Source organism: Rhinolophus ferrumequinum, chromosome 21, assembly GCF_004115265.2.
Source record: "Rhinolophus ferrumequinum isolate MPI-CBG mRhiFer1 chromosome 21, mRhiFer1_v1.p, whole genome shotgun sequence".
Classification (NCBI taxonomy): Eukaryota; Metazoa; Chordata; class Mammalia; order Chiroptera; family Rhinolophidae; genus Rhinolophus; species Rhinolophus ferrumequinum.
Genome location: NC_046304.1, coordinates 18,482,726 through 18,504,460, shown reverse-complemented (window position 1 = coordinate 18,504,460; position 21,735 = coordinate 18,482,726). Strand labels below are relative to the sequence as shown.

The 21,735-nt window shown below is 48.2% G+C and overlaps 1 protein-coding gene across 2 annotated transcripts; it reads left to right on the top strand.

The window, feature by feature from the left end:
• Positions 1–505: 505 nt before the first annotated feature.
• Positions 506–12,788, top strand: PIPOX (pipecolic acid and sarcosine oxidase). 2 transcript variants are annotated; one of them, XM_033089130.1, is made up of 8 exons: positions 506–695; positions 2,576–2,724; positions 9,148–9,361; positions 9,628–9,810; positions 10,322–10,474; positions 10,845–11,003; positions 11,598–11,673; positions 11,968–12,788. In XM_033089130.1, the coding sequence occupies exons 1-8, from the start codon at positions 582–584 to the stop codon at positions 12,096–12,098; spliced, it is 1,179 nt and encodes a 392-aa protein (XP_032945021.1). In that variant the 5' UTR covers positions 506–581; the 3' UTR covers positions 12,099–12,788. The 2 variants fall into 2 exon arrangements, with proteins under 2 accessions (XP_032945021.1, XP_032945022.1); XM_033089131.1 differs by lacking the exon at positions 10,845–11,003.
• The last annotated feature ends 8,947 nt before the right edge of the window (positions 12,789–21,735 follow it).

The window sequence follows — 21,735 nt, the reverse complement described above, 5'->3', positions numbered from 1 at the left end:
TTATAATCACAAAACTGCCATCTCAGTTGGCCCCTGCGTCTGTCTACCCCCTGAGCTCACCACTCACCAGAGAGGTGGACCTTATCCTGGGTATAATGCCAAGTTCTTAGCTTGGCCCTCTAGAATCTCCAAAGAAAACCAGGCTGAAGAGAGGGAAGCCAGTAGGAAGAGGCAGCATTCCCGGTGCCCAGCTTGGTCTAGGAGGCATTGAAATTCCAGGGCCGAAGTCCCAGAGACAAAGATCATAATGAGACAGGAAGGTGGCATAGGAAGGAGAGCATTTGCATGACAATAATTGAGCCAAGAATAGAAAACTAGAGGGATGCAAGGGTGAGGCTGGCAGCTGAGCTGGGCTAAACCTCACAAATCAGCTCTGCTCTGCAGAGGAGGCGGGAGCTCAGCCCTGTGCCAGGCTTTGGGGGAGGAAGGAGCAGAGAGAAGGGCATGGCCCCAGGGGATTGTGGGAATGCTGGCCAGGCTGGACTTTGCCCTGCTCCTCCTCCTTCAGCCCAGCGCCTCCTTTGCTTGCCTTCTCCTGTGTGTGTGGGCTCTGTGGCTATAGGGCTGACTCAGTGGGCATCATGGCTGCTCAGAAAGATCTCTGTGATGCCATTGTGATCGGGGCAGGTGTCCAGGGCTGCTTCACGGCCTACCACCTGGCCAAACACGGGAAGAGGGTCCTCCTGCTGGAGCAGGTACTGTGTCTCCTCTGCATTCCTGACCTTAGGGCCTGTCTGTTTCTCCTCCCCTAGAGAGGGGTTTCCAGAGCTGGCAGACTAGAGGGGTGAGGCCAAAGGGCCAGGTCATCAGAAACTGTGCAATCTGTAGCTTAGCTGTACGGTGTGTTTCATGACAATGAAAAGGAAGTTTCACCCTCCCTAAGACCCATATTGGGTTTCTAGGCACATGTCCTCCTTCTACTGCTGCCAGTTCCTGCCCTTGTCCAAGAAATGTTCCAGGCCCTGTTCTCTTCCTTCTTGCCACTCACTCTCTTCTGTGCCAAAATGGTGGATCTGGCCCAGAAAAAAATCAATTCTGCTTTGGGTCATCTTTTTTTTTAATTTTTTATTTTATTTTATTTTATTTTATTTATTTGTTTTATTTATTGGGGTGACAATTGTTAGTAAAATTATATAGATTTCAGGTGTACAATTCTGTAATACATCATCTATAAATCCCATTGTGTGTTCACCACCCAGAGTCAGTTATCCTGCCATCACCATATATTTGATCCCCCTTACCCTCATCTCCCACCCCCACCCCCCTTACCCTCTGGTAACCACTAAACTATTGTCTGTGTCTATGAGTTTTTGGGTCATCTTAAGTAAAGACAATTTTGCCTAGAGGCAAAGCCTGATTTGTCAGTTTCAGAGGTAGGATTCTTCCCTACAGATTCCTGGACTCTCACTCTGGAACCCAGCAGAGGTTTTAGTTTTTTCTGCCGCCAGATAATAGCAGCCCCTTTATTTGATACACAGGAAATAAGACTTAGGTCTTATTTTTCCTGTATAAAAGGTGACTCCACGCAGTGCAGTCCACTGTGACCCCTGCACAGTAGGAAGGAGCCCAGTATACCTACAGGGTCCTTCCCAAGACAGGTCCACTCAGCCCACCTCCAAAGGTGTCTACCCTCCCACGCTTCCTACAGCTATTCAGGTTAGTTTGGGTTTATTCTTCTCGGTAGTGTGTTGGGTTGGTTAGAAACCTTTCTATTGTCGTGCAGGGTGTCATGTGGGGTCTCTGGTCCCGCTCCCCATATAAGAACGCAGGACACGGTGAGGCCAAAAAGGAACACCCACAGAGCCATAGATGGGGGAGTCATACCACTATAGTCTCGCTGGTGGCATCTGCCTCTCTGCAATCCGCGCTTGCCAGCTCAGCCACCATCTTCTTGCTAGCTCCCATTTTTTCTGCTAGCGTAGCCATGACATTTATATTAGTGGCCAATGGCTCACTGGTTACAGCTGACGGCCAACTAGCCACAGCTGATGGCCATCCAATCACAGTTGATGGCCATTTTACTACCTGCGTGAGCACCTTTCCACGTGAGGGCGAGAGCCTGGAAACTGCTCTCTGGGGCTCTGTCCCCACACTATCTATCAGTTTTCTTAAAGCCTGAGGAATGCTTGGTTCAACCCTGCAAGAAACTCTCCATTTTTGCTAAATCCCTAGTGGTTTCCTTGTCCCGAGTGATCTGAAGCCACGGAGAAAGAGTCAGCATCAGTTTTCTTGTCCATAAAATGAGGGGCTTGACTCAAATGATCTCAAAGGTTCTTTCTAATTCTGCTTCTCTATGTGTCTAAGTGGGATGGGGTAACAGCAGGATGACTGAAGACAAATGAACAGAGAGACTTTGGGATGTGAATGATGTTCGCAAAAAAGGAAGCTGAGTTAGTGCTACTGAAGAACTTCTATTCTGATGGTCAGCTCAGGAACTTGGTCCTCCAGGGAGAACGTGTGGAAACATCTGAAGAATAAGTGCTTTTGGTTGACAGCACATGAACTGTTTCCTAAAGGGGGGAGGGCAGTGCAGGGGATAACCGTTTCTGTTGTCTCTCTTGTTCCCCACTTCTAGTTCTTCCTACCACATTCCAGAGGAAGCTCCCATGGGCAGAGCCGGATAATCCGAAGGGCGTACCCTGAAGACTTTTATACCCAGATGATGGATGAGTGCTACCAGATATGGACCCAGCTAGAGCAGGAGGCTGGAACCCAATTACACAGGTGGGAGTCGGGGAGGAATTTCTTGAATCATGGGGCCTGGCACCTGAAGGTGCTTCTAGTAGTAAGTGAGGGGGCAGCACCACCAACACTAGAAATGCAGTGGAGGGACACAGAGGGCACCTAAGGGGGTGCCGGATGCATAGAAGCATCCTGCTCAATGTCATGATAATCGCCCCACAGGTCCAGCGGGCTCCTGCCAGCTTCTGACTTCCAGGACTGGGTTCAGGCCATGTGTTCAAGGCTGGCAGAGGTTGTATCTATATTTCTGTGGAGTCACCTGAGATTCTTTTAGGGCAGGGATTGATCTAGAGAAGGAGGTTACTGTGTTGATTCTTTGTATTCCTACCTTTCATGCTGAGTTCAGCTCCCAACTCCCAGAGTGACCCCTATAAATCCATTTTATTCTCTCTGAATACCTCCTCCGACAGGAACCAAATAGGGGTGCTCCTCAGACCCCATTACTTGCCAGAGGTGAGCTTGCAGCTCTCTCCCTGTTGCCCCCATGGCTTTCTCTAACCCTTAAGACCTCCCCTCACTGACCTTCCAAACACTCATGGGGAAGAAGGCAGACAACTGTGATGCAGAGAGAACTTTAACCACCCGCCCTACTTCCCCTCCCATCTTCTCTGTGGCTCTTAACCGAACTTCCTACAAAACTCCAGCTCTACCCTCCAGGGTGGCAGTTATTTTAATGGCCAGGAACCAAGAGGTTACTGTTCTGTTGCAAAAACACCATTAACTTAAGAACAAAGTGAAATCCATTATGCAAATAAAGCTAGGGCAGCTAATTACAGATTTATTCCAGAAGCAGCTAATGCACCCAGCACCCAAATAAAAGAGCATGTCTTGCTGAGGTGTGGCCTGGCAAAGGGACCCCTTTCTGTCAGCCATCTGTGTATACTGCTGAGATTCTTGTGCTAAAAGAATGCTGAGGCCTTGGAGGGCACACTTCTTCCCAGCAGGCAAGGAGGTGACTAAAAGAGATGTTAGAAGAGGGTCTGGAATCTTCGGTTGGAAGATGATTCTAGAGACAGACAGGCTTGAATTTGCCTTTGTGCTCTACCTCTTACCAGCTGTGTGACCTTGGAAAATTTCTGTACCTCTCTGTGTCTCTTTTTTTTTTCTCATAGGATTTTGTGAGGATCAAACGAGACTTATGAAATGCTTTGCACAGTGCCTAGTCTCTTTCAATAAATGGCAGTTCCTTCTACCTATTCTGGGTCAGCTGTGTCCTATCTCCATTGAGCACGGGAGGAAGAAGGGCGGGAGGAGACAGATGGAATGCAACAACCATAGACATCAAGGGGAATGGCTGCTGGAGAGGGAGAGAGGGAAAGGGACCCTTGGGAATGAGATTCTCATATGTTCGCAATCTTCCTCTTTGGCAGGAGGACAGGAATTTGGAACCAGACAAGCCTGTACATATCAGTGCTGACACATTTAACTGTGTGGTTGGGAGCAAATTGTTTAACCTCTGTAAGGCTCAGTTTTCTCATTTGTAAAGCAGGTGTAATAATATCTATTTCATGGGGCTATTGTGAGGATACGTATGTAAAAGGCTTAGAATAGTTACTACCTGACCATCATCATCACCATCACCATCATCGTTACCACATATTTGGTGCTTATAGTAAAAAACGAAGGTTGTTTTAAAAGTACTTGATACGTGTTAACACATAATTCTCCCCTCAACCTTATCAGAGGGTTGCTACCGAGTAATCAGTTGCTACCGAGTAATCAGGGCCTTCACCCATTAGTGCAAAATCACAAATTCCTATACTCTTAGTCCAGAGCAGGGCTTGGCAAACTTTTTCTGTAAATGGCCACAGAATAAGTATTTTAGGCTTTGCAGGCCATATGGTCTCTGTTGCAACTCTGCAACTCTGCCAATTACTCAACTCTGCCACTGCAGTGTAAAAGCAGCCACAGATAATATGTAAACAAATGAGCATGGCTGTGTTCCAATAAAACTTTATTTATGGACATGGACATTTTATATCATTTCATATCATTTTCATGTCATGAAATAGCCTTCTTCTGCTTTTTGTCAACCATTTAAAAATATAGAAACCATCTTGGCTGGTGCGACAGACGAAAACAAGTGTCAGACCTGATTTAGTCCCTGGGTCGTAGTTTGCTGGCCCCCTGGTTTCAAATACACCACAAACTGGTTACTTTGTGTACCCCCTGTCTCCAAACAAGTTCATGGCTAAGTAATCCCCGATGAGAAGACTACTACTATACATTTAAAGACAGGGACATTTCATAGCCCTTCTTCTTTTTTTTTTTTTTTAGCCCTTCTTAAAAGACCATTCTGATGTCTTACAGCCTCGGTTACGAAAAAGGAAGAGGAAAGTGAATGTACTTTGAAAAACCGTTAAGTGCTATAGAGTGCTAGGTGTTATATAATAATAATAATAATAATAATAATGTTATTATTAAGTGTTCTTATGGCTGAGCTAATTTACTCAGGCACACTAATTGATTTGCTGCTTTTACTTAGCAGGGACACAGAACAGATGCTTCCCATTCCAGTTCTTTTAGATTTTGTTCTTGATTCTGGTTTTCTAAATGATTCATCCTCTTTGTGGTCCTTCTTCTCTTAGGTTCATGTGGAAGAGCCAGTGCAGTATCATAATGTAACTGATAGATACGAATGTATTTACTTAATGTTATTTGATGATGATTGAAAAAAATACCTTCAGGAGCTGGTAGTTAAGGTGGTTGCCCAATTCTCTTTATTCTGTTCTGCTGCTTCTGGTGACAGGGGCATACTAAACATGGGTGAGCTCAGGATATTTGCATATATTCTGGGAACAGACTGTGACACATGTGTCAGATCACAAGGTCTGACTCTTCTGTGATGTGTAGAGCCAGGATGCTGATAGCAACAGCAAATCCCAGCTCTGTGGTCCCTCTCCGTCCTGCCCCGCCTTTTCCCTTTGAGTCCTACTATCTAGCTCCTGACCCAGGCTGCCCCTGCTTAGCTGACAATATCAGACAAGATCACAGCCGTAGGCAGTACAGCTGCTGGCAGAACCTGGTGGCCCCCTCCGCAGCTGCTGCTTCCTGTGTCTGCGAAGTGTCTGGCTTGTCAGCCACAGCCCCTCCCTGGAGCGGTCTTTGTTAACCAATTCCACCTCGGCCCACTGAGCAGAAGATGAAACGCCAAGAGCTCCTCCAGAACCCACAAAGACAGCAGCCATTACCAAGTCTCTATTGGAGTCCCTTTCCCAAGGTGACTCTGAGAGCTGGCTTGCCTGGCACTTTTAACCTGGAGAGGGGAAAGCCGGAGCCTGGGATGGGAGATGGCAGATGCAGGGAGAGCTGCCTGACTCTCCCAATTCCTCCCCACTTCATCCTGCTTCCTGTTCTGCTATAGCAACTGGTGGAAATCCCTAATCCCTAACGCCCTACCTCATGTCTGGCTTTAGATGGGCCATAGCGTCAACAAGACCCTTGGGAGGAATTTTTGATGACCTCTTCCTTAGTGCTGGGTCCTGCTAGGACTGGGAGGAAGGCACAATTCATGCCAAATGCTCTGCATTCTGCTGAGAGTTAGAGCAGCATGCTTCCCAGGGTTCCCCGACCACCCAGCCTCACCTCAAGGTGCTTCCTGCTAGACCAGCCCTGACCAGTCATTTCCTGGGCATTTCTTTTCCCTGCGATGACCTTGTCCCTTCTTACCGTTCTCCTCCCCAAATTTTGTAGCCTAGACCTGAGCAGAAGAAGAGGAGAGGGAAGCCCAGAGCACAGGAGTGAGAAATTGATGCAGAATGAACAGTCTGTTTATTGGGATCTAAGAAAAACCATTAAGAAAATAAGCACTTAAATGATTTTTCAATCTGCCCATGGAAGTCATCTATCTTCATACTGGGGGGAAAAGACCCATTCTCCAATCCCGGTTTTGATTGACTGATTTCCAATTCTCTAAGCATTTCCCACAGGAGTTTCTCACCTATCTCCCATAATGACAGGCCTTTGCATTTCCAGGCAGTGTTTTACATTTATTTCCGATTTGCTCATAATGGTCAAAAATCTCTCTCCAATCCAAGGCATTTCTCCAGCAGTGCACGGTTTCCCTGAGGCCAAATAGCTCAGCTGTGATCCACGGAAAATGAGAATTTCCCAAACACATCTCCGGACTAGGGGAGGGTCCAGCGTCGCGAATTCAGATGGAAAATTTCCCACTGTTAGATCAATATCTGGGCTAAGAAATAAATGCCACACGGGGCAGAGAGCTGAAGCAAAATGATTACGATTGGCACAATTACATTCACCGGCAGAATCAGCTTGCTGATTACTCCTTGGGATGGGTTAGCTCCCGCTTCACCCACCGCAGGATGACTCGGGAATGAGAACGTCACTCAGCATTTCATAATTGGACAGATTCGCCTGTGTCTTGGCAAGAGTTCAGTTTCCCCATACAGTACATTCCTGTAAGAGTTTTTATTTCAGGGAAGGAGGAAAGGAGGAAAGGACGAAAGGAAGGAAGGAAAGAAGGAAAGAAGGAAGGAAGGAAGGGAGGGAGGGAGGGAGGGAGGGAGGAAGGAAAATAGAAAGGGCAAGTATCTAAATTTCAGAGCATGTGAGAGACCAAGGCTGGTATAGGCAGGCAGGGTTAGGATATGGAATTTCCCAGCCAGGTATCAGACAAAATGACTGCTAAGGTGAGGGTTAAGCCAGGTCTTTCCCAAAATTCTACCCAGCCACAAGCTCATTGGGTAAAAAGGGTTCAAGAACGTACACGTGGGTGACTTCTTATTTACCTTGTTGAGCAACAAGTTTACTAGGCAAGTTTTCATAAACTGAGAACCAATCTGAAGTCCTTTTGGGGGCCACAGGAAAAGACTTTCTGCTGGCTGGTGGGGATTTCTCCAGCATCTTTCCTCTGCTGAGCTTTAAAGAGGCAGAGGCGCTCATTGCTTTCTCACCAGTGGTGAATGCTGGGTAGGCGGGGGCCATGGCAAATGAATTGGGCACGCTGCGTGCCTCTGTGTACTGACACCAGCCCCGGGGCCCGCTGTGTCCCTCCCCCCTCCCAATCTTCTCTTTAATCCCCCCAACCAGATAATGTGGGATTTGGAAGCATGTAATATCCATGAGACTCCATTATAGGCTATTACGAGCTTTATATGCAGTACCTGGGGGATGTACCAGGCTGATGCTGGCAACTACAGCTGCTGAAACTAAGAGGGATGACAGAAATGGTTCCAAGGGCCAAAGTGACCCTTCCATTGTTTAGATCAGTTTCCATAAAAAGGGAGCTCCGGTCCCTTGTGACGGAGAGACAGGAAGCATTAAAGAGAAACAGCTTTCACTCCCTTAGGGAGTAAGAAGCATAGAGAGGGGTATAAGAATCATAGAATCACTGAATTAATTGCTGGAACCCCAAGAGACCATCTACTTGTGTTTTTGCATGAGAGTTCTTTGGCATTTGGGTGGGATCGTTCTGAGTATTGCAGGTTTAACATCCCTGGTTCCTGCCCACTAAATGTGAATGGCAACCCCCGGGCATTGTGACAACTAAAAAGAATGGCCCACGCCATTTCCACATGCTCCTGGGCCGGGGATGGTACCACCTGGGTATGGAACCACCAATAATCCACCAGACGTGTTACAGAGGAGGAGACGGGGGCCTGGAGCAATGAGCAACCAGAGCAAGGTCACAGAGGGAATGCCAGGACTGGACTCAGAGCAAGATCTCCAGATTTAGGACCTATCCACAAAATAGGCAGCTCTGGAAAGGAACCGGGAGGCAGAAAGGGACAAAACATTACAGGCCAAGAAAAGGGACAGGGAAAAGAAACAGCAGGGGGTAAAATGGGGGGAGAGGGTAAAGAATAGAGATGAAAATACTGAATGGAGTCAGAGGACAGGAGGAAGGCAAAGAAATCATATCAAACTTATTGAATACCTACCACTTTCTAGGTATGGTGATAAAAGAGGCCTTAGGATCTCTGCTCTCAAGAGCAGGATGGATCCTGAGGAGAGGGATGGAGGACAAGCAAACCTATGCGTAGGGAGACCAAGAGCAGACTTGGGAATGGGCTGGAGGACAGCTCAATAATACCGGGACCCTTACAACAGAATCGAGATGACTTTACCTGTTGTTTGCATGTGAGGCTGGGACTCTTTCTTTTTCTTCTTTAATTCTTTTTTTAAAACTTCATTTAAGGGTGTTTTTCCAGGACCCATCAGCTCCAAGTCAAGTCGCTGTTTCAATCTAGTTGTGGAGGGTGCAGCTCACAATGGCCCATGTCGGGGGGATTGAACCGGCAACCTTGTTGTTAAAAGCACCGCGCTCTAACCACCTGAGCTAACCGACCACCCCATCTGGGACTCTTCTTGATGCCTGGCCCTGGGACCCTTGCTGAAGAATGAGGGAGATTAACCCTCCCCCACCTTTTTTTCTTTAAACAGGCAGACTGGACTACTGCTGCTGGGAAGGAAGGAGAATCCAGAATTAAAGACAATCCAGGCTACGTTGTCTAGGCAGGGGGTAGAACACCAGTGTCTTTCATCTGAGGAACTGAAACAACGTTTTCCCAATATTCGGTTGGCCAGGGGAGAAGTGGGGCTCTTGGACAAATCCGGAGGAGTTCTCTATGCAGACAAGGCCCTCAGAGCCCTCCAGGTGATGTTGTGCAGCATTGCGGCAATGCCACTCCTGGTCTGGGAATCCTGGGTCCCAATCAGCCATCCTCTGATCCCCATGTGGGATGAGGGTCTTTGCATGCCGGCTTTAGTCTTGACCTTTGGGCAGGGCAGTTTTATATACCCCGCTAGGCCTTGTCAATATGGGAGAGGAGGTCTAGATTCTGCCCTAACTGAAGAACTCTTTGTCCACCAGGGTGAACCATATATATCACCATTTATCCTTCCCTGCATCTGCCCTTTTAGGATGCAATTCGACAGCTGGGAGGCATAGTGCATGATGGAGAGAAGGTGGTAGAGATAAAACCAGGGCCATTGGTCTCAGTGAAAACTACCTCCAAGAGCTACCAAGCCAAGAACTTGGTCATCACGGCAGGTCCTTGGACCAACCAGCTTCTCCGTCCCCTGGGAATTGAGCTGCCTCTCCAGGTAAGAGGAGCTGGGAGCTGGAAAAGAAACCTTGGAGTCAGATGGTCTCAAGTTTGAGTCCTGGATCTGCCACTTGCCAGTGGACAACTTTGGGCAAATTCGTTCACCTCACTGAGCCTCAGTTTTATAACCTGTAAAATGGGGAGTGGGGCTATTGGAGAATTAACTAAAATGATATACATAAATCCCTTAGGTGATGGCCTGGCCTACAGTAAGCACTCAATATACGTGAGGTTTTATTAGCTCCTGGAGAGAATGAAGAAAGGCTAGGCGGAGTTATGGGAGAAGACTAAGGATGGGAGGAGAGACAGAGATTCAGAGATTTTTGTGCATCCTGACATAATGTAACATATAATGACATGAAAATTTGGTGAAAAAGGATGGATGAGTTAAGCAGGGCATCTGGTCTTGTATTGAAGGGCTATAGGACCCCAGAAGAAACTGCTCTTATTGTGTTTAAGAGTTCCATGACTTTCCCTCTTCATCTTCCACTTCCTCTCCCTGCTTCAAGACCCTGCGGATCAACGTGTGTTACTGGAGAGAGAAGGTTCCTGGAAGCTATGGTGTGTCCCAGGCCTTTCCATGCTTCCTGGGCCTGGGCCTCAGCCTAGCTCCCCACCACATCTATGGTCTGCCCTCCAGAGAGTACCCAGGGTTGATGAAGGTAAGAGAAAGGCTGACAGAAGGCTAGTAAGGGCTCACACAGATTTGGGGCAGCTGCTCTAACTTCCCTCAACAGACACCTTCAGACCCCAGTGAGCAGCCACAGGGATCTATTTCACTATTCGCTACTTGCAACGCAAGACACTCAGCTGTCCTGAGGCCCAGCAAAGGGAGACCTTCCTTTGCAAAGAGAGGGTTAGCCTGGGACCTGACAGCTAGGCAACCTCATGTGGCAACAAGCAGTATCAGTCAGGACTGGGGAAGGCTGGGGTGATGGATGGGGGGCCTTCTGTGTATAAGCCTGCCCTGGGCTGAGTGGGTGTGGGGGAAGGTCGGCCCTCACAGCTTACACTGTTCTGATTGAGAGAAAGGTCTGCTATCACCACGGCAACAATGCAGAGCCTGAGGAGCGGGACTGCCCCACAACATTCTCAGACATCCAAGACGTCCAAATCCTGAGCCGCTTTGTCAGAGATCACTTACCTGACCTACACCCTGAGCCTGCCATTATGGAACACTGCATGTACACGGTAAAGGCGTGGGCAGCTGGGCCAGGCCCTCTCACAGCCCTGGAGAACAAGGGAAAGAGACAGACAGGCCTTGCACTGCTCAGGCCCAACTCTATTTGGCCCCTGACATTAGCATGAGACTTGAAACAAACGAATTCATTTCTGTGGGTTGGTTCACCTCTAACACAAACGGCCCATTAGATGTCATTCATATTCCTTTTCATTAGGCGACTAGGCTTATGCCTGGCTGTCCTTCACTATGATTCCCAGAAGGGCTCTAAGAGATTTTTTGGCAAGACGTTCTAGTTGAGCAGGCCTTAGGGACAAAGAGAAGAGACAGATGTCACCAGAGCCTGAGGCATCTTGGCTAAGTCAGTTTACACGCATCAACTGAGCACCTACTGTGTTCATAGCTCTGTGCGAGAAGAGAGGCAGATGGACAAATGAGAAAGACTGGCACACCCAAAGGGGGCACTGGCATACAGAGAGCATTCTTGTGCCACACTCCCATTCTTTCTGGAAAGAGATCCAGCTGGGTCCCCTCCCTTCTGTGCCTGTATGCAGTTCCTCCTCCCTCTATCCTCCAATGACACAGGTGTGATTGTTTCTTTCTAGAACACCCCGGATGAGCACTTCATTCTTGATCGACACCCAAAGTACGACAACATTGTCATTGGCGCTGGATTCTCTGGTGAGCCCAAGGAGGGGGAGTTGGGGTGCCTTAAAGCTGCCCTACCTCTCTGCCAGGCAAAGTGGTGTTTTCCATGCTCTTAGCTGGCCAGATGGTGGCCAAAGCCTAGACACTGAGTATATAAGGGCCAGGGCAGGGCAATCAGAGAAAAGGGGTACTCATAGTGGGGGTCAACTTCTGGCTCTGGGGATATGACCAAGAGAATTAATCCCATCTGGGGGCTGTGGAGGGGACTTCTAGAGAGCCCAGCCCCTGTTTCTGAGGATGCTTGATAACCTGCTCTCCTTTCTCTAGGGCATGGATTCAAGCTGTCCCCTGTTGTGGGCAAGATCTTGTATGAATTAAGCATGAAATTAACAACACACTATGACTTGACACCTTTTCAAATGAGCCGCTTCCCTGGCCTGGGCAAAGCTCACCTTTGACCGCTGGTTAACAGCCTCCCTTCTGTACACAGGAGCTAGGAATAAAGTCCACTGCTGGCAAATGCTTCTCTGATGAAAGAAGTGGCTGTGGGATATTATCTTTTCTCCTGCTGTCTTGAGTCCCCAGTAAACACCAGATGTTTGAATCTACCTTATTTTCCTGGCCAGCTCCCCAGTCCCATGACTTTTATTTTGCTTCCAGAAGGTTAATCAGATATTCTATAATCACAGAGTAGCAAGGACCTTTGAGATGGACATCTTAATGAGCAGGGGGCATAAGGACTGGCTCAAGAGACCAAAGCAGTTGTTAAAATTCTCTTCTCTGGGCTATTTGATGAGCTTGGGATGGAATTGACTAAAGCTGCCCAGGGGAGAGTAAACAAGATGATTGGGGCCGGCCCGGTGGCTCAGGTGGTAGGAGCGCCATGCTCCTAACGCTGAGGTCGCCGGTTCGATTCCCACATGGGCCAGTGAGCTGCACCCTCCACAGCTAAGATCGTGAACAACGGCTCTCCCTGGAGCTGGGCTGCTGTGAGCAGCTGGAGGTTTGTGTAAGCTGCTGTGAGCTACCGTATGCTGCCAGGAGTGGCTGGTGGCCAGCCTGAGTGGCCAGTGGCCAGTGTGAGTGGCCGGCAGCTGGCGAGAGCTGCTATGAGTCGCTGTGAGCGGCGACCGACTGCCTCAGCCTGGGGGGCGGAATGCAAGGCTCATAACACCAGCATGGGCCAGGGAGCTGTGTCCTACACAACTAGACTGAGGAACAGCGGCTTGAACCAGAGTGGGGTGGGGGGAGGCAGAAAAGGAAAAACAATTATTTGTAGATGACTGATGCCCTTAGAGTTCGTTTTCCTAAAACTAGCTCCTTTCCCTCCATCACAAATTCCCATAAAATCTCACTTATCTTGGGTGCACAATAAATATTTGTTGAAAAAATGTGTTGAATAAACAAACAAATAACGGCATTGCATCAAAGTCTGTGCTGGTGTTATTTTCCGTGTGACCTCATTTCTTACAGACTTTAATTGTCTAAATCAGCACCACAGAATCCATTACCTTAGGAATTCTTGGGGGTCTTTATTCCCTCGATGCACTGCACCTTCTTTCTCTGGATTCTTTTTCTGGTTCTCATCCTCTCTGTGGTTCTGTAAAGATGCTCAGTCCCCCGGTCTCTCATTAAGGTGTATTGTCAGGTCCTTATGAAGATGGAGCTGTTATACCAGAAAGAAAGAGAGACACACTCTCTTAGAAGCCCTGTTCAATGTTTGAATGTTAAATGTGCCATTTTATTATCATTAGGATTGCTCCCACTTAATGAAACGGCATTAGCACCGAGTCGGCTGGCCTCCTTGCACTAATTGCTTTGAAAGGGAACAGGCTCATAACTACCCTGGGGTGGGGGGAGGGGTGGGGGCGCAAGCAGGGACTCAAGCAAGGCTAATGCCCTCAGATGAAAGCCAAGCAGGAGGATCTCCAGACCAGGCCAGTTTGACCCAAGAGAAAGGAGTTCAAGTGCTCTGGGGAGGGAAACACTGGGACTGGAGAGAGGGTGGTGGTGGCAATGGAAACGTTAGGAGGAGTCATTGAGCAGGGAAGAGTGGGAAATGGGAATAAGAGTAAAAATATTCCCAAAGGAAATAAAACACAGAGGAAATTACTCTTCAGCTGCTGTGCCTATAAGTCCCAGACACATGGATTAGCACTGATTTCTTCAGGGAGTTATAGAAGCCAGCCAATCCCATCCTTATGCCACGTCTGCTTTTTAGGTGCTCTCAGGTGGTTCCCTGAACCTCACCCTCTGTAAAATGGGAATAATAATTATCAGCATCATATACGTAAAATGGGTATACTACTACAACATGGATGAAACTTGAGGACATGATGCTAAGGGAAATAAGCCAGACACTAAAGGACAAATATGGGAATCACAGAAAGTAGAACAGTTGTTTCCAGGGGCTGGGGGCGGGGGGCATGAGGAGTGAGTGTTAAATGGACACAGAGTTTCAGTTTGGGAAGATCAAAAGATCTGGAGATAGATGGTGATGAGGCTTTCACAACGTCAGGGATTAGCACATCAGAAACACACATGGTTTAAGTGAATGTACTTAATGCCACTGAACTGTACACTTAAAAATGATTAAAATGGTACATTTTATTTTACTGGTACATGTATATTTGGTACATGTATATTTTACTACAATAAATAAAACGGGAATAATAATGTCAACCAATTCTTTAAGAGTCTGTGAGGATCAAATAAGATCATTCATTCATTTATTCATTCAACACAGAAATATTTATTGAGCTTCTGCTGTGTGCCAGGCGCTGTGGACGTATCAACAAAACAGATGGAAATCTCTGCTCTTGTGGCATTAACAGTCCAGTGAAGAGAAGGAATGTAAATGATACATATATTAATATCGTACTTTAGAAGGTGACAAGTTCGTTGCGGAAAAACAGAACAGGGTGAGGAAGAGAGAGAATGTGGGGGGAGGGGCTGCCCATTTCAATGGTGGTCAGGACAGGACTCATCAAAGAAGGGGCATTTGAGCAGACTTAGAGGAGAGGGAGTGCACCATACAGGTATCTGGATGTGTGCGAGAGAATGTGGTAAATTGTAGAGCAAGGTATTGTGTGTGTGAGAGAGAAAAATGAGGTACAGAGAGGAATCCGTGTAAGATCTTGCCAGCTCCTGAGTTGGCAAAGTTGGGGAGAAAGGGTGATGGGAACCTCTCCCTCTCGTTCCATGGCTGCCCACAGTTCCCTCTGCCTCTGCTTCTCTCCATGTCACCCTCCTCCCCCAGCCAGCTGCAGCTCCCCTTCCAAAATACCCAGTCTAATTCAGCTTGCTGGCGACAACTGAAGGAGGGGACCAATGTCTAGAGGAAGCTGAGAAAGGACAAGTGGGGGATGCTGCCAAGCCCTGCCTGAGTTGGCTGAGGCCCTTTACAAATGAGCTGGTGTGTCCTAGAAACAGAGTATGAGGAGGGGCAGGGGCGTGCAGTGTAGGACGGGTATGTGTGGGAGGGATGAGGTTAGGGAAGAGTGGAGAGAAGCAGGAATTGGGTAAGAAGCGACTGGCAATGTGCAGGTCGAGAAGGCAGGCAAGGACCTCCAGGAATGCTGCACACCCCCAAAACCAAAGGAAACACGTCCAAAATGCCCGAGCGGGGGAACTGAGCATTTCCTAGTGGGGTAAGGTGGGTCATAGAGGGAAAGAGACAATGTAGGGAACAGAGTTTATAGGCATAGAAGAGAGGACAAGCCATAGTAGAAGGGGTCAGAAAACACCCAGGGTTTAGTAACATTGAAGGATTTGCCCAAACAGACCCACCAACATTATTTCCCTGCTTCCCTTCTGCTTGAGTGTGGCCAGGCATCCCCTTTCAGGCAGACCCGACATATCTTCGAGATGGAAGAAAATGAAAATAAATCTGCCAGGCAATGAGACCTCTGGAAGGGCAGCTGGGGTCTGCATGGGCTGCAGGGGAGAGATAAGGGCAGTGAAGAAAAAGAGGCCGGCATGGTTGCCAACCAGACTAAGGAAAACAGAGGCAGGCTAAAAATAGATTGGGGGTAGGGAGGGAGGAGAGCCAGTCCAGAAAAGAAGGGAAAGCAGAGGCAATCGATGCCGTTGCGCCTCTGACCCAATTCTTCATCTCTCAGCTTCACCAAGCTGACAAATTAGGGGTGATGGGGAGAAAGGGAACGATTGGTACCGAGAGAGGAGAGTCAGGGGAAAGTGATATGAGTCCTAAAACTTAGGCAATTGTGGGTTACAAATCAGTAATCATGATGTGGAAAAGAGGTGGTATATAGTCTAGTCCGTGCTAGTGAAACCTTCACCAGAGTTTGGCATCCTACACAGGTTTAAGAGTTTGAAGAGTGTGAGTAAACTTGGAGGGTGTTTCAACTGTCTAGAAAGGCACAAGGTGTCAACAAGGGTGAGTTACCTCTGAAGGCAGTAGGCTGGAGCATGACTTAATGCTTGCATTTTACTTCTCAGAAGATTAATTAAAGAGAGTTCGGTTAGTGGATATTCTCTTTCAATGGTGTGTTTCCAGTGCAGCTAGGGTGGTTTAGGTTAGACCGCAGGAAATCCATCCCACTAAGTAGATTTGTGAGTTATTAAAACCTGTATGTAAGCACTCTTATGGTATTCTTTCCTTGGAAATTTTTAAAAGTGAGAAGTCTATTATGTGGGTCTATATAGGCTTACCTGCAGGCCAGAGCCTCCCCACAAGCTTCTGAGAGACTTCTGGCTAGAGAGGAGATGGAGGATTTTTATTACCCTGGAGGTAGGGTCTGAAATGGGTATCTGGGCCAGGGCCTCTGGCCGGGGGAATGAAAGCACCTGGGGGTGGGCGAGAAGGGGAGGTATATGGCCAGCTGGGAATATCAGGCAGGGAGAAGGGACAGGGGGCAGGATTCTAACACACAGGACCCGGTGGCATTTACATAACTTTGAATAATGAATAAGCCCGGCTCTGGGGCTCTTAGTCAGCATGCTCATCTGCATCTTTATTAAGCTTTATAAATGATTCAGCTCCCTACCTCTTCCCCCTAGCCCTTGCCCAGCCTGCCCCAAGCATCAGGGTAGTTGATTGCTCATTATTTTATACTAGATTTGTTTCACCAACATTCAGTGAGGCATGTAGTGGGGCGGGGGGCGGATGCAGGAGGGCGGAGTGAACCCACAGGCAGGCCCAGCAGAGGGGTAGGGGAGCAAATAGAAACAGCTGCCATGGGAAGGTAGGCAGCCGGCTGTGAGCTAGGGACACCGGTATAATTCTCTAGAATGCTCCTGGGGCCAACATCCTCGGGAGAGAAAGTTTTCTTCGATTCCCTGAAATGTGCTGGGCCCAAGTCCCTCTCTATGCCCGGTTTCCCGTATGTCTGCTGTCAAGCCTAGCAGGCCCTTTGCTCAGCTCGAGCGCAGCGCTGAGCCACTGGAGCAGCCAAATAAGTACAGCCCCCAGGAAAATTCTCATTTTTTCCTGAGGTAAGAATTTTACTATTTTCACACAAAAGGAAAAAAAAAATTGCTACACTTGCAAGACAAGAATAGGCACCAGGCATATTAAGGGAGAAAGAGAGGAACAGGTACACATGTGAATTTGTAGCGAAAAGGAATGCTTGTATCCAGAGAGTTACAGCCCATCCTGAAAGAGGAGCTTGGAGAAGAGGGCAGCCCTCTACTTGTCCAGGTAGGCCTGCCAATGCCAAGTGCTCTGGGAGCGGCCTGGTGTACTGGCTAGAGGCAGGGAGAGGTATTTAACAACCTGGACAAGGAGGAGTTGGCAGGAAACTGGTTGAGGGAAAAGTAGAGCATTTGTCAACCCTGGCTGCATATTAAAACCACCCAGGGAGCTTTTAAAAATATGATGCTTGGGCCCCACCCAAGGCCAATTATATCAGAATCCCTGAGGGAGAAAGCCCTGGGCACAGTATTTCTTAAAAAGGTCATCAGGGGGCCCACCTAGTGACTCAGGTGGTTGGTGCGCTGAGCTCCTAATGCCAAGGTCGCAGGTTCGATTCCCACATTGGCCAGTGAGCTGCACCCTCTACAGCTAAGATTGTGAACAATGGCTCTCCCTGGAGCTGGGCTGCCGTGAGCAGCCAGAGGTCTATGTGAGCTCCCCTGCGGTTAGCACGCCTAAGGTGTGCTGCCACGAGAGGCCGGCAGCCAGCATGAGTGGCCGGCAGCCGGTGAGAGCTGTCATGACCTGCTGTGAGCGGCCGACAGATGACTGGCGAACGACTGCCTCAGCTTGGGGTGTGCGGAGCGCAAGACTCATGACACTGGCATGGGCCAGGGAGCTGTGTCCTACACAACTAGACTGAGAAACCACCGCTTGAACCAGAGTGGGGGCGGGGGGAAATGTTGTCAGTTTGTTTGAATCCTGATTTGAACTAACATCATATCTATCTATCTATCTATCTCTGGGGTGCCAAAAAATGTATACACATGACTTGTATTCATCTTTTGTTATTGGTATATATTGAGTATTACAATTTTAATATGTTTTTTTATTTTCTTAAAATGTGTATACATTTTTTTCGCTCCCTCTGTGTATGTGTGTGTGTATCTCACATATATATGTATGTGTATATGTATATATATACATACACATACATACATGTGTATATGTGTGTCTATATACACACATATACACATATATACATACATAATAAAAATAATATATAATTAAAAAAGGGAAATTTAAACATTGACTGGATATTTGGTATTAAGGAGTTTTTGAAAAAATTTTTTGGTATGATAGAGTCTGGTGATTACATTTTTTGAGTCATTTTTTTTTCCTTTGAGGAATAAATACTAAAGTATTTCTTTTTTTATCCTTTTTTTTTTTTTAAAGTATTTCTTAAAATGACGGCATATCTGGGGTCTACAAAATAATCCAGTGAAGGGAATAGGGAAGTGGGTGGGGTTGTAGATGAAGCAAGATTCACTGTGTGTTGATAATTGTTGAAGCTGCTTGATAGATAAAGAACCTCCTTATACTCTTCTTTTTACTTTTGTATACAAAACAAAAAACAAAACAGCTTTGAGTGTTTCTAATATGCAGCAGGGTGAGAAGCACAGAACCAAGCACGGAGCAGGACACGGGCACCATGGGATCTTTGTCAGCACACCCGACTTCAAAGAGAGCGGGTTTGTGGGACCCTATATAATAGGGGAGGACTCTGTCCTCCAGCGCCCTGGGCCTCAGGCAGAGCCACAGGGGCCCCCTATGGGATAAGATATCTGGCAGTTAGAGAGGCCAACCAGGGGGTCCAAGGGCTCTTGCAGCTTTCTTCCCTGACCAGCACAGCCTCTGGGGACTCAGAGCCCCCACGCCAGCCTACATATGTAGCGAGAACAAAGGGAGCCTCCTGCCTGAGCAAGCAATCTGCCCTGCTCTTCTCTCTCAGTCCTGCCCTCTCCTGACTGACTCCACAGGAGCTGTACCCCCACCTCAGCCAGATAGCCCCCAACCCCCTGCTGTCACCACTGCTTCCCGGCACTGTCACCCCTTCTCCCCCCCAGACACACATGGGTTCACCCGCCTCTGCCAAGGAACATTAGCCCAGCTGACTTCATCAAGGAGGTGAGGAAGCTGAACACAAGTCAACAGAAGTAGGGGCACCCAGGTACCCACCTCCAGCGGCTGCTGGCAGAGCTGTCTGAGCTGCTGAGAGATTCGCTGGTAGCCTGATCCCATTTGCATATTCTCATGCAGGGTGTCATGTGGGGTCTCTAGTCCCGCACCCCGCACCAGAACGCAGGGTAGGTGAGGCCACAAAGGAACACCCACGGAGCCATAGATAGGGGAGGAGTCATACCACTATATTCTCAAAGGTGGCTGGTCGAGATACAAAAGCAAACATCCGCCAGTACCCCAACAAGGGGTTGTCATGCAGGGTGGTATGTGGGGTCTCTGATCCCGCTCCCCACATAAGAACGCAGGATATGGTGAGGCCAAAAAGGAACACCCATGGAGCCATAGATAGGGCAGTCATACCACCACAGTCTCGCTGGCGGCTAGGCTGGAGACACAGGAAGCAGGAGCCACACCATCCGCAACCTGCCATCCACTTGTCTTTGCCAAGGAATCTCACTCACTAACTGCAATAGCGTATCTGCAAGACGCAATCCATACTCCGCCACGCCACGCCACGGCACGGCACGGCACACCACACCATCATCTTCTTGCTAGCTAGTGTAGCCCCATTTTGCTGCTAGTGTAGCCACGGCAGTTATATTAGTGGCCAATGTCTAACTGGTTACAGCTGACGGCCAACTAGCCACACCTGATGACCACCCAATCACAGTTGATGGCCATTTACTGCCTGAGCCATTTACTACCTTTCCACGTGAGGGCGAGAGCCTGGAAACTGCACTCCTGGCTCTGTCCCCACACATATCACTCCTTTAATGAACAAATTCAAATGAATCCCAAATTCTTAGTTTTCTACTATCCCCAACTGGTTGGATCGCCTCACGCTTGTCCCTGACATGGCCCAACCATTCCCACGTTTTCCACATGCTCTTGAGAAATCACTTCCTGCCCTGCCAGGTGAATGGTCCCCCCATTGTCACCCCACCTTCCACCCCATGCCCAGCACTGCTCAGCTCCTCCCCCCACACCCACCCCACAGCACCACCAGCTCAGACATCATTCTCAGTTTGAGGTTCTGTCTTCTCCGCTCCATTGCCTTCCCCTGATGGCCTCGAGGGGCTGGGGAGGGGAAAGAGTTAGAAGGGGGCTACTTAAGAGATTTTCAGAATCTGTGCCTGAGCATCACCCGCTGCCATGAGTTATTTCAGCGCCGATGTTTGTCTCGAGCTGATTATTCCAGCCCGAGAACAGGTGGAGCAGCCTGCGGTGGCTTATTCGTCAGCCAAGACCATCTGTTCCCAACAAGCTGAGATTTGTAGCTGATTTCTACTGGAGAGCAAGGAGAGGGGGAGGGGAGGGAGGTGAGGAGCATCCCCACTCCCGGGGGACTTACTCCTCCCAGACCTTCTGCGATGTCTGAAACTCCAGGCTCCCCCTTCTAATACCAATACCTTCTCATTTCTCAGAGAATTCACTGGTCACTTGACTCTCTGAAACAAACCAAAAAAAAAACAATACTTTTTCCTTAAGGGGCTAAACCTTCTTAGATGGAGTCAGGTATGAGAAACATAAATCCATCAGCCAGGCACAAAGTCTGGCCATTGAGCTGTGTCCACCCTTACAGATCTTTAAAAAAAAAAAAAAAGTGTATAACCATGACACAAATATTCTAAATGACCTTCTTGGCACTTGGCTTCTCCTCACCCCAGTCCATCACCAGTCCCTGTACAGACACAAGTCTCCTCACCTAAACCTGTCACCTGCAGTGCTCTAGGCTGCATGGGAGGGCACAGTCTAGATGCTATTCTCTTCTCCCCGCTGCTCCTCTCCCCTAAATATCCTGTTCAAGTTCCACCCTCCAATCTGTTCCTCTCCCAGCTTCCACTCGCAGCCAAGCCAAGAGATCCCTGCTGCTTTGAGAATGGCTTTCCCTGAGCAAGTGATCTAAGCAGTTTCTAAGGAGCTTTGCCACGTGGTCCCCCGCTCCCCACACGGCTACTATTTCTATATATGAACTGCCAGAAAGAAGCTTCTCTTATAGTTACACTAACAGGGCAATTTGGGGCCTACTTTAGTGTTTGGCACAGACGTCTGCACTGACTTTTTAAAAAAATTGTAGGAAAACTTTATCAGCACAGATACTTCATCCGTCACCCCGCATCCCTAAACAAAACTATGTATAATTTCAAAGGTGCCTTCTAATGTTTATCTATTCATCTGTGTTTTCACATATACTTTTGTCATGTGTATGTGTTCCCTTAAGAACCCATTCATAGAGCTGTAAGATTGCCTCACTTTCTAGTTGGTTCTCTAGGCTTATGTAGCCAGTGCCTGCGATCGGAAGCTCCCTTTCTGCTACTAAGTCCTGCCCAGTGGCTGAGCAGTGGTCCCTTAGAAAGAACAGCCTCACAGATGAGCTCCAGGACCCTCAAAAGTTAGCCATGAAATCTGTTCTTCTATCCAGAACCTTTTGGGGCAGTGCCACTCACGAGGGTCATTCGCCCTTGCTCTCCAGAGGA

Bases quoted from the DNA above. Each gene is read 5' to 3' on its own strand.
- PIPOX (XM_033089130.1), top strand. From the start codon at position 582: ATGGCTGCTCAGAAAGATCTCTGTGATGCCATTGTGATCGGGGCAGGT. The intron at 9,362-9,627 runs GTGATGTTGTGC...CTGCCCTTTTAG, and splicing joins AGGCCCTCAGAGCCCTCCAG to GATGCAATTCGACAGCTGGG. The intron at 10,475-10,844 runs GTAAGAGAAAGG...ATTGAGAGAAAG, and splicing joins AGTACCCAGGGTTGATGAAG to GTCTGCTATCACCACGGCAA.